Genomic DNA, 12,435 nt, shown 5'->3' with positions numbered 1-12,435 from the left:
AGGGGACAAGGATGAGGGCCCCATTCAAAGTTGAGTCATAGTCTGAGGCAATAATCAGCCTGAGGCTACTTCTACCTAGAGAGGGCACCAAAGGGCTGGTGAGGGGCAGTGGGTGTGGGCACGGGTTGCACAGACAGATGAGGGCTAGAGTTCCGCTGCTATTGGGGAGCTCCTTGTAGGCAGCTAGTTGCTCAGGGCCAGGGAAAAAGCACAGCCTTTCAGGAACAGAAGGAGACAAATCTCCCGACCCCAAGTTGTGGGAGGGAATGGGTCAGGAAAAAGGTGGAGTTTAGTCACCCTTGGGAAACATGCTCACCCCTAACAGTGCTGCCTGGGCTTTCAGGCACTGTCTCCTCCAAAGTGCCTCTTTTGACTGCTGAAAATCACGAACAAGTGCCCAAACCAAGGAGACTTGTGGTCCCTAAGTTTGGCATTAACCATGTACAGCAGCCAGCTTGCTGGCCCAGTCAGACCCAAGGGCACTGGTCCTGGACGAAGCTCAGGCGAAGCTGGAGACCTACCGGTCAAACTTCACAGCCATTTTAATGATACCAGAGGTGTCTTCAGCTGGCTCCTCCACCGCCTCTGGGGTCCTGGCCAAGAGCTCGGCCCTCCGGGTATCCAGCTCTCGTGCGGTCTCCTCGTAGAAGGCACCAAGGCCAAAGGCCTCACTATGGAGGGACAAGCAGAGCAGAGCAAGCCCCTTAGTAGAGCCATGCATTAGTAGAACTACTGCAAGAGCTCAGGGCCCCAACACTGAGAAATACCCTCCAACATACACCAAAACATCACCAGGACCTGGCCATCAGAAGGTGCTTCTGACCCGCCCCCGGGATCAGCCTGTACTGGTAGATGGAGAGTGAATGTAAGCCGCTGAGGGTGGACAGTGGATGGCAGGCTGGGCTGGGTGGAAAAGGTTCTAAAGGTCACCTCCACCAACTGAGCCCAGCCTCTCTTCTGAGGATGAGTACACAGGCAGGTGTCCCCAGGCAACAGTGAGTGAGCTGACCGACACTGATCAAGTGCCAGAGATATACACAGCCTCATCCTCGTGTGGGCTCACGGGAGGAAGAGACAGAGGCCCAACCATTGAGTAGTTCCCCACTTCCTGCCCTGGCCACAAGCAGTTAGGCCTAGCCTAAATTGAGGTACTACCCAGAACTAGAGTTATACTCTTGTGAGCTCTCAAGACACCTGGGCAAGCTGGTTAAGCTATGTGGAGTAGGGACAGAACCAACACCCAAGCCCAGGGTGGGGAGGAAGGTTCTGGCAAAGCTTTTCCCTTCTAGGAAGCATCTTGAGAGCTGGAGGACATTCACGAAGATGGATGCCTGGGGGCGAGAGTGGTTCAGAAAGGCTTCTTCGGAGAAGGGAGCCAACATGAGGGGGAGAGAGCATTCAGGTAGAAGACCCACTACGAGTACAGATGTGGAGGTGGGAAAAAGGATGGGTAAATAGGGAGCTATGGGAACAGACACTAGGCCAGGTTGTGAGGGGCCCCAAATGTCAACTGCCTGAGTTGGAGCTGTACCAGATCTAGAGGACCAAGGGGTGGCCTCTCAACTGCAGAGTGATGAAGTGTGGGCACAGGCTCAGGTCAGGGGCTCCATTCTACAACCCCAATTCTTCTGACCATCAGATCTTGGTGGCCTAGCATATGACAGATCTGTTACTGGGAAAGCTCTTTCTTCCCTAGGAATTCCCAAGCCTAGCCCTCACATTCCTCCACCCTACCAGTGCCCCAATTCCTGAAATTTTGCTGCTGAGATCAGTCCAGGGATGGAAAGTTCCAAAGCTTTGAAAGTATCCCCTTCTGTGAGGCAAAGCTGTACCATCTCCCCACTCTTGCACATCCGCCTCCAGAAGTTGTGTCCCTGGTACCCTGGGGAAGTCAGCTTAGGGCTCAGGGTCAAGCCTGGGCAATGTCTGCAGGACAGATGGACAGCCCATTGCCCCTCTCACCAAATTTCCTGGGAAGACTGGGCGGCATGGAGCAACTTTCCCTGGGGCGACTCCAGCTGTTCTCGTAGCATCTGGCACAAGCAGTACTTAGTGTTGGTGTAGTGGTTGTCATACTGTACGGCCTGAGAGAAGAACCAGCATGAGCCTACTTGCTGCCCAGGCAGGCTCTGAGGCCTGAGCTATGCTCTGGTGGCAGGGAAAAGGGCTACAAGGGGACACCAGAGGTATGCTTGCAGCCAAGGCAGCATAACCCCATAAGAAGAGCCACCTCCATCCTGGCCATCTACTCCTCCCCTTAGTGGTGGAAAGCTTGAGCGTCACACCTGAGGCCCAGGGTCGGAAGCACACTCTACTGGACAACCTGACCAAGGTCCAGATGTACAGGGAGCCCCTCCTGCTTCAGCCACCATAGGCTACTACAGAGAACCTGCTGCCAAGCATCTTCCAGGGTAGGGAGGGGGAACAAGCCAAATTCTGGTGTGGCAGGACCAGCCAGGACAGGGGTGACATTCTTCTATTCGTTATAACCACCATGGGTACCTTCCCTTCCCATATCTTTAATAGCCTGTCTCCAATTTCCCCCACATGGGTGAAGCACAGCACCATCTACCAAGCACTTGTCACTTCATTGAGCTATACAAGCGTGAGATGCAGCTGTCACCACTACTCCACAGACTGGGAAAAGTAGGCTCAGGGAGGCAAGATGACTGCTCAGGGATACCCAGCAGAAGCCCGCCTGGCTGGGACAGGCAGGAGAACAGTGGGTGAAGGGTAACCCAGCCCTCCAGAACCCCCTCCCACCCCTCACCCCCTACACTCTTCTAATATCTCCACCTAGGCCTATGTCTTAAGTGCCTGGGAAGGTGCCATGGCATGCTCAGGACAAAACAGGGAGATGTGGGTAAGCCCCGGCCGGCGGCAAGACCTTGATTCAGCTTTTTGAGACAAAAGACAACTGGCTGGACCAGAAACAGCCCTGCCTATGCTTGAAAGCTGCTCCCTTTTTCTGGGACAACACACCCTCTTGAGGAGCTGCCAAGGGACGGGCTGAGCAGGAATGATAACATCACCTTTCACCCAGTGAGCAAGCTCAGCACTATTGAACATATCTTCTCTGCCAAAGACTTGCCAGTTGGCCAGAAAAGGTAGACAGCTGACCTGGGTTAAGGCAAACCCACTTGCCTCTGGCCAAACCAGGCCACTGGAAAACTGGGTGGTCACCAACTTGCCCAACAGGACACCTGGAACCAAGGGAAGGAGGGCTGCAGCATTGAGCAAGGGAGGTGGTAGGACAGAGACTGTCCAGCTCTGGACACAGGCCTCAGGGCTTCCTACCACCCCTAGCTTACATAGCCCTGGGGATACCCACATGCCATGGCAGCCACAACTTCCCAGGTATAGCCACAGCTTGAAGAGGGTATAGGCCGTTGGAGGATCTAAGAAGCTCCCGACCCTCCCAGGAGGGTGTGAGCCCCAGGATTGAAGAGGAGGGTAGGAGTCTGCTCTAGGTGAGGGCCATACCCTCTGCTCAGGCCCAACTCAAGGAAGAATCTGAGGACCACTCACTGTCTCTGCCTGTAGCATGCATGGCGATCACAGAGTCCCACAGAGTTCTAGGGTTATAACAAAGGGACAGGGCAGGTGAACTTGCCAAAAAAATTCCTTTTTAGGGAAATACCTCTGCTACTACCATCAAGCTCCCAGTGAGGAAGAAAAGCTCTTCCCTAAGGAGAGGGTTAAAGTTAGCCTATTCCCTAAGTCAGAAGTTAAAGCATTTTGGGGATTAGCAAGAAAAGAGTTTTAGAAGTGATTTTGACTGGTGAAAAGTCTCTATGGAGAGAATCTGTCCTCAAGAAAACACCTACAAGGGGCCGGCCCCGTGGCCAAGTGGTTAAGTTTGTGCGCTCTGCGGCAGGGGCCCAGGGTTTCGCCGGTTCGGATCCTGGGCACAGACCTGGCACGGCTCATCAGGCCATGTTGAGACGGCATCCCACATGCCACAACTAGAAGGACCCACAACTGAAAAAACATACAACTATATACTGGGGGGCTTTGGGGAGAAAAAAAAAAAAGAAATGTATTAAAAAAAGAAAAAAGAAAAACAGCTACAATGACTCCTCCTGGCTGTGGCTGCTCCAGTGCCGACACTTTGGCATGGATGTCTTCAGTGACACAGACCCCCTTGTCATTGTGCATGCGTGTGTATGTGTGGGGAGTGGGGTATGAGAGAGAAAGAGAGATATCATGTGTTTGGGGCCCCAATAGCATCCTGGATCCAGGGGTCTTTACTATGCCTCCCACACCTTGGAAGCTTTAGAAGGAGGTGATGGTAGGCATACATCTCCCCAGCACCCTCTCTTCACATTGCAGCTGGGGGGACCCAATGAACTAAGAAAAAAAGGAGAGGAACAACAAGAGCTGGGAGTAGGGGCTCTCCCAAAGTGCTTTCTGCAGGAATGTGGCAGACAAGGAGAAACGTTTGTTTTGAAAAAATGCAGAGACATACGTATCGGATGTACTTCTTCATGACCTCCTCCAGGGGCCGTAGACCCTCCTTGAGGAAGATGGACGGGTTCCACATAGCTGCTCGGGCCACCATCACTGAAGAGGCTGCTGTGGCTTGTCGAAAGTCCTCTATGTCCAAATACTCTTGGATGTGGTCATAAGATCCTCCACTGAAAGGCACAGGGGGATAAGGGGTGTCCCTATCCTCATACCAGCATTTTCAGAAAAAGGCAACCCCCAGATCTCCCACTCATTAACTGTGTGGCTTTGGCCAAGTCCTTCAGCCATGAGTGCTTCCGGAGACTGGAGATTATAATACATACCCTACTATGGAGTCAGGAGCCCCAAGTGAGACAATACACACTAAAGCAGCCCAAACCGTGCCTGGACTTAACAGGTATCCCGGAGATTTTACCTTCCTTCCCCCAATCCTAAACAGTGCCTAAAGCCAGCCCACATCTGAAGACATGGGTCTGAAAGTAAATACTGAAATCACAGGAAAACCCCCAGGCTGGGGCACCTCTATGCCCATTAACCTGGGCAAAACCAGCTGGGTCAAAACCCTGGAGAGGGAACAGATGCAGTGGTGACCATGAGAGGAAGGAAGGAGGCCCAGTTTGGTTGCAATTTTCCTTCCTGCCACCCTGTGGCACCAAGGGCGCCTTGAAAACTGCTCTGTCTTCATCTGTTCCATTAGGAGCCAGGCAGCAGCCTCAGTCCGGAGACAGCATTGTGTGTTAGGGTTGTGGGGAGACCCTCAGGTGGCAATAGCAGCAATAGGGTGCAGGCTCTTGATTAGCCCTACACTCTCCAAGCCACCTCTAAAACTCCTTGGCCTGGGGAAAGCCGGGTCTGGCTACCACCCTAACTCTTAGCTCCCTCCCTCCCTCCCACCAGCGAGGCATGCCTTCTGTCAAGGAATCAGGGCTTTAGAACTTCTCTGTTCCCAACTTGCCCTCAGGCTCTGTGCCATCCTAAGGTACAAAGCTGAGCTGGACTTCCGACTGGCCTACACAGACCAGCTCCCCAATGGCAACCGGAGAGTGTCTTACTACTAAGCCTTGGGGCTTAGTTATTGGTACCTCACACCTACCAGTCTAGGTTCCTGGTCCCGTAGCTGCCCAGAATGCTTGTCTGGGCTTTGGACTGTGACCTGCCTTATGCTCCCTGAGTTATAGCTCCACATGTTCTGACTTGGGACTCCTCACCCTACACCCTGCACATTTAAGTCTGGGTGTGACATCACCTTCCCCTGGGTCTGCTTCAGCGGCCACCTTCTTGCTCTCCCTTCCCCTGAACACTCCTATCCTCAACCTGTCAATCAGAATGTCCTGGGCCCCTGCCTACTGCACACCTACATCAGCCACTCATCAGAGGCCAAAGGACATAATAGGTACTTTTGAGCCTCACTCCCAACATCACTTTTCATCCCACCCTTTTTTTCTTTTCCCTTAAGGTCATTCTTTAATGCTATCTTTTTCTGTTTTCTGTACGCCAGCTCAAATCCCTTCTGAGTGAGGTGGGAGATAAAAAAGTAAATGATGAGGAAGTGGGGGCTTACTTGGCTATGACAGGAATGGAGAGGGTTTCAGCAATGGCTTTGATGGCTTCACAGCTGACAGGGTGCTGAGGTCGTTCCTCCCGTTTCCTTGGAGATGAAAAAAGATGAGCCTGAGAGCTGAGTGCTAAAGGCCACATCACAGGTGACACAAGGTTACCTTAGCCAAACCCTACTGTCCTCCCTACTGGACCTCAGGAAGGTCATGTGGCCATGAAAGACAGGCGTCTGGGCTGGAGGGGATGGCTCTCCATGACCTCTGGCATGAGGGGCAGGAGCAGCATAGGTCCATGCTGAGAAGACAAATCCAGCTTTTGGAGGCCTGCAGGTGAGGCATGGCTACAGGGGGCTGATGTAGGTAGCCCGGTTCCTAAGGTCACACTACCTTTCCCTGACTTCCCCTCACCTCTGCCAGAGATGAGGGACAGTGCCATAAGAATGCTGCCCCTACTGTCCCAGTCCTGCCCTCCCCAAGGAACTAGGAACAGCTGCCACAGCTCAGACTGGCCACTCCCACACAGCTGCCTATGCTGGGGACAAGTTGGGCAGCTGAACCCAGGGAGAAGCACCTGGCATAGGGTAGATCCAGCAGACAGGGCCACAGACCCTGGCTGTCATGACAAGCCACAGGGGATGCAAGACCACAACCTGGGGCCCCTCCTTCCAAGGTCAACTGCAAGAAGTTTTTGTGTATGAGTGAGTAAGTCTTAGGAATATTGAGGTGAGCCCTGACCTAAGCTGTGCTCAGGAACAAGCAAGAGAGGTCATCGACCAGATGGCCCTTGCCCAGGTCTTGTCTGGGTGTGTTCCCTCCGCTACTCTCCTCAACAAAAGGGTCAGAGATCAGAGGGCCTCAGAAGGCCCTGTCAACTCAGCCTCACCTCCACCTCCCCGCACCCCCAGCAGCCAGTTCTAGCTGTTCCTTAACAGCTTTGATGGCCAGAAAGTTCCTCCTTAAACTTACCCAAATCTGTCTTCCTAGTGTTTCCAACTACTGATAAAAAGGAATAGCTGTATTTATTCAGATAATAGCATATGCCAGGCACTGTGCCAAGGCTGCATATTCACAATCTCATAAAAGCCTCACGACAACCCTATAAAGCAGAAATTATCCTAATTTTCAAATGAGGAATGTGGTGCTCAGAGAGGTTAAGTGGCTTCTCCAAGGATATACAGCCAAAAGCAGCAGAGCTGGGATTTGAAACCAAGCAGTCTGAGCCCAGAGCCTGCTGTCTCAGGGAGGAGCATGTGTGTATGTGTGTGGCCTTTCACTTCCCCCTACTGGCTTCAACTTGCACAGCTCTGCTTTTGTCTCTTTTATATGTTGGAGTTCTAGGTTCCATTCTCTGAAAATGCTGTAATAGACACAACCAGCAAAAAATGGACTGTTCCTACAAGACCCCTGAACCCAAAAGGAGCATCACTCAGAGAAGAGAGGTCACTCTGACAAAAGTCTGCTGACCTGCGATTCTATACAAAATACACTTGTTCCTGACACAGGGAACAAGTTTGACTACCAGGGATGGCCTTCAGCAACACCTCAGCTCTCAGCAGAGAGCACATGAGCTACAGAAACAAGGACTGTTTAAAGTAGTCATTGTGACAGCGGCAGTCCAACAAAGGCAGACAAAAGAGACAGCGACTTTAAAAGAACAGCACTCTGCCTGGGATCATTCAGGGGAGAAGCTATTGCTCAACCTAGTGGAAAGAAAATGTGATTCAGAGTCCGAGATCTAATTCCACCACTCCCTGGCTACATGGTACGATTCTGAGCAAATCACTCACACTCTACCATTTACACATTCTGCGGGTATGGGTGTTTCTTCTTCCTCTTGGCCTGTGTTTCTAAAGCTCAGTGTAGTGTCTAGCACCAGTAGGTGCTCAATGAATTAAACAAAAATAAAGCCTATAAAGGGTTCAACTGCCCTTGGGACTTATAGGATGTCAAAGAGCTAGGCAGAGGTAGGCTGTAGATGTAGAAGAGAAGTTGGTTGGTACCTGGAGTCTGGTGAAGGATTATTAAGATGGCTGAGGACCCCCTAGCAAGCCAGGCGCTAGAAAAGTGACCACTCACCTCCCATGAACTGCGATGGCAGCAATGCCAGTCCTCTCTATCCGCTTCACAAGGCTCAGGGTATCTTCTAGCTGAGGAAGAGGACCACATACAGTGGTTACTGAAGCCGAGGGAGCAGGTGCCAGCTCCTAAAGTGGGCTCAGCTCCACCCCCTCCTCCAAACCTAATTCAGCTCCTCAAGAATCATTCGCACCCCCAACTCGACATCCCCAGAGAAAATGGACCTTCAAAGGTAACCCAACCATCCTTACCGATGGCAGAATGCGAATCTTGCAGGTCACAGGTCTGCGTGTCCCTTTAACAAGAGTGCTGAGGATCTGCAGAGATGAGAACACAAGAGTACCTGCCTCTTCTGGAACAAACAGCCACAACTGCTCATACTAATTAACTCTGCTACAGACTTATGCATCACAGCGGCATGGACATGTCTATGTCCACATACATGTCCATGAGGCAAGGAGTCCACCTTTTTTCTATGCTAGAGCCCCAGCACCAGTAGCCCCTTGCCTGGTACATAACGGTGTACACATATTTGGTAAGTGAATGAATGAATGGATCTGCATGCATGCCTGTGTAGAACACAGTGATCCTTTGCCAGGGCAAAGATCCGAATCACCTGGAGAAGATAAGAAAATACAGAATCTTAGATTCTACCCCATATTTCCTGAATGGGTCCCTAGGGGCAGGGCTTAGGAAGATATGTTTTCAAAAGGCTCTGTATTATTCAGCCATAAAGAAAGAGGAAATCCTACCATTTGCAAAAACATGGATGGACTTTGAAGGCATCATACTAAGTGAAATAAGTCAGGAAGAGAAAGACAAATACTGTATGATCTCACTTATATGTGGAATCTAATAAAAAAACCAAACTCATAGAAAAAGAGATCAGATTTGTGGTTATCAGAGGCAGGGGGTGGGGGAAGGGGAAATAGGAGGAAGGTGGTCAAAAGGTACAAACTTCCAGTTACAAGATAAGTAAGCACTAGGGATGTAGTGTACAGCATGATGACTACAGTTAACACTGCTGTATGGTACATAGCAAAGTTGTTACGAGAGTAGATCCTAAGAGTTCTCATCATAAGGAGAAAATTGTTTTTCTATTCTTTTTATTATATCTATATGAGGTAATGAATGCTAACTAAATCTCTTGTGGTAATCATTTCACAATATATGTAAACCAAACCATTATGCTGTATACCTTAAACTTCTACAGTGACGTCAATTATTTCTCAATAAAACTGGAAAAAAAATTTTTTAAAGGCTCTGCCTAACACACTCCCTCCTCAGTATCATTCTGAGGCCTAGTCCTGATTGAGAACACAGCTGACAGCTACTTTCCTGCTTGAAGGCAATGTTCCCTGAGTACTGCTCCAGGATCTGCCAAGTGAGGGAGCAGGAAGGCTTCACAGGTCCTGGGCCCTGTCTTCAGGTACCCATCTCTTTAGGGGAGTCAGATATACAGGAGTGAAACTTGTAAAGGAAAAGAAAACATATTCAACATATGAAAAAGTTTATTTGCATAGTAACTGCAAAGGACTTCAAAGAAAGATCACGAAGTCATACAGGAAAGCGTCAAGGAGGTAGCAAGACCAGATCAGAATCAGAGATCAAGAGATGTACAGATGATACTGAATGTCTGTGGCACTGCTATCTTCTTCCCTCATCAAAAATTTCAGATCAAGCAAGCTGGAGGGAAGGTGATCCCAAGAGCTCTCCTTGAAGAACTGGATCGCTGTCGAGCAGAACAGAGGGGACACCCAGACAGCTGCTGCCGGTCTTGGTTCTAGACAGGTGGGGGCAGCAGAGAACCAGGTTGCAAGAAGCAGTAGAAGAGACCTTTCAGAGACAGGCTGAAGCAGGCCCTTCCAGAAGACATCAGACCAAGAAGCTAGGATGACAGGCAGATAGACAGATCATGGGCAAGACAGAACCTGCTGGCCTTGGCACAACTGCCAGGGACTGGCAGGAAGGTACAACCCCCAGGTGCTGCCCCAGGAGGCAGAATGGGTCTGAGGTCCTAGGGTCACTCTGGCAGGCCTTAAAGGAGCACCTACCCTTTAAGGGGGAGACGGCCAGATCCATCAAGATACGCAATAAAAAATCCTCACTCTAGTCCCATCCCTGAGGCTGACAGTACTGTCTCTGTAGGGTTCCTTTGCAAGTGCTGACAGAATCCTCTGGTGTTTGGTGATTTAGGCAACGTCAGCTGGTTTGATCCAATTCTCTGTTTAGCAGAACTTCCTTTTGGTATATTTTACCCAAGTAGCACTAAGCACTTTCTTCAGTATTTCTGTTCATTTCATGTACATGGTCAGGACCAGGAAGGAAATTAGTAACCAGCTACCCCTCTCACCCCACCCACCCCACAGCCACTCAGCCTGTCCACAACCAGCAGGTAGCCTGGCATATGCACTCATGATCTTCTCAGAATAGAGAGAGGCAATACAGAGGAGGCTCTAAATGAGTCTGCAAGCCCCCTGGCTCTCATGTCCCTAGCCCTGGCTTTTAAGGAACTCTAAGGCTGCTGTAGGCTGGCTCGGGGGTTCCCACACCTGGTTGCACGTCAGAATCACTGGGAAGCCTTTTAAAAATTTTCCAGACCCCAAGTGGAGTGACTGATACACTAAATCTGCCTCGGGCAGCAGGGAGCATTCCAGGCAACTCTAGTCCACAGGCACGTTTAAGGACCTCTGTTTTCACTCATATAGGACTTACCTTCTCAATCTTGTCAGGGTCTGACAGCAGAGCAGCTCCCATTCCTCCCTAAGGAAAAGCATACAGAGTCTCCTTACAGCTGGATGAGGGTGGCGCCGCCCTACGGTATGGCAACATGGTGTGGCAACCTGGCACCACCCCAGCACTCACTGCCAAGGGACCAAATCAGCACTTGCCCTAAGCAAGTAGGAAAGCAGCAGCATCCACGCCCGTGTTATCAGGGATCAGAATTTGATGAATTCTAAAAGTTATCACTCTGATCCCCATAGCAAAACCCACAGATCTATCTAAAAGTGGGTTCTACAAAAATCATTTTTGAGGACTCCTCATTCCCTACCCAAGGTCTCAGTGTCTTAATAAACTAAACCCCACCATCTGCCAAGCCCGTAAAAAAACAATGAATCATTCTTCCTTTGAGATGAGATCAAATGCACCTTCTTCCTATCTTACTATCACTTGCTTTGGTACCACCACCGCTAGCAAAGCCACTCAGAGGCATATAACCCGCAAATCTTTGTCTAGGCCCTCCTCCCCTGCCAGCAACAATGGCCCAGTCTTGAGTACCCAGACCAATGTCAAACTCTAACAAAAGCCCCAGCTAGTGGAAACCAACAACCTGTGAAGCCACTTAAATTTCAACATTAACAACAGTGCTTGTCTCTTGATGGTGGGATTACTGGTGACTTTTTTGTACTTTTCTATATTATCCAAGTTCTGGACAATGATATAAATTACTTCAATAATCGGTGGGCGGGGGAGGTCGTTTTAAAAATCTGAACCTATTAAGAGTGAGGTGAAGGAGAGAAAAACAAATCCAATAAATATATGCTGTCAGTATATAGACTGCATACTAATGAATGCTCACTAGAATGCTCAGAAGGTTTAAATTCAGTTATTACAGTTTAATTTCACGTTTAAGGATGACAGATTAGAATCAGGGAGAACAATGAACCACCAAAGACTTGGCCAGCCCGAGCCTGCATTTCAGAGGACGATGGGAAGGGTGGAGGAGCTACTCACCCTGGCTCCGTCTGTGCTTCACCTCACACACAATCCAGCCTTCCCTGAAGAATCACAGGATCTAAAATCTGCCTGCCCCTTCCACAACAATGGCTTTCTCCATTGGTATTTCCTCCTTTCCTTCCTTTCTTTCTAGTTAACTTATTTGCTTTTCTGAATATGTAACACCAAAATTTTAAGGTTCAAAAGTGTAAAAAGTAAGAACTCTCCCTCCCTGAGGAATGGAAAACTTGTCAATTTATACTTTTCCTATGGCTTCAATTTTTGAACAGTAAGAGACCAGGTGTTGAGGTGGTATGGCATACCGATAGGTATCTGTTCTGACTGGTCGGTGCCAGTGCTATACCAGTTGTTAATTATTTTGAGTAGCACCTCTGCAATGGGAATTTATTCCCTATGCAAAACCAAACAAAAACTTAGTTTCCTTCTCCAAGGGAAACCAGTGTTACTAGTTTCTTGTGTCTTTCCAAATACCTTCTATGAAGAGAAAAGTAAATATATATAAATATTCGTTCCCCATCCCCCATACGAGTCTGCTCCTTGCTTTTTCCACTCCATGATCTCAGGGAGATTATTCCAATAATTTCAACTCTGCTCCTTA

At 49.6% G+C, this 12,435-nt stretch overlaps 1 protein-coding gene across 5 annotated transcripts in view; it reads right to left on the bottom strand.

The window, feature by feature from the left end:
* Positions 1–12,435, bottom strand: part of DUS2 (dihydrouridine synthase 2) — a 35,436-nt gene that overhangs the window by 2,684 nt on the left and 20,317 nt on the right. For 3 of the 5 annotated variants that reach the window (XM_014738427.3, XM_001498725.5, XM_005608352.4), the window contains 7 exons: positions 10,815–10,862; positions 8,351–8,416; positions 8,100–8,170; positions 6,029–6,115; positions 4,469–4,637; positions 1,963–2,084; positions 522–671 (listed from right to left, as the gene is read on the bottom strand). In XM_014738427.3, the coding sequence (XP_014593913.3) occupies positions 522–671; positions 1,963–2,084; positions 4,469–4,637; positions 6,029–6,115; positions 8,100–8,170; positions 8,351–8,416; positions 10,815–10,862 (713 nt within the window). Of the gene's footprint in view, positions 1–316; positions 672–1,962; positions 2,085–4,468; positions 4,638–6,028; positions 6,116–8,099; positions 8,171–8,350; positions 8,417–10,814; positions 10,863–12,435 lie in introns of all 5 variants that reach the window. The other 2 variants (XR_011437360.1, XM_014738428.3) reach the window with 2 other exon arrangements.

Source organism: Equus caballus, chromosome 3, assembly GCF_041296265.1.
Source record: "Equus caballus isolate H_3958 breed thoroughbred chromosome 3, TB-T2T, whole genome shotgun sequence".
NCBI classification, from domain to species: Eukaryota; Metazoa; Chordata; class Mammalia; order Perissodactyla; family Equidae; genus Equus; species Equus caballus.
Note: the sequence above shows the minus strand (reverse complement) of the source record. Positions and strands in the feature narration are given on the sequence as shown.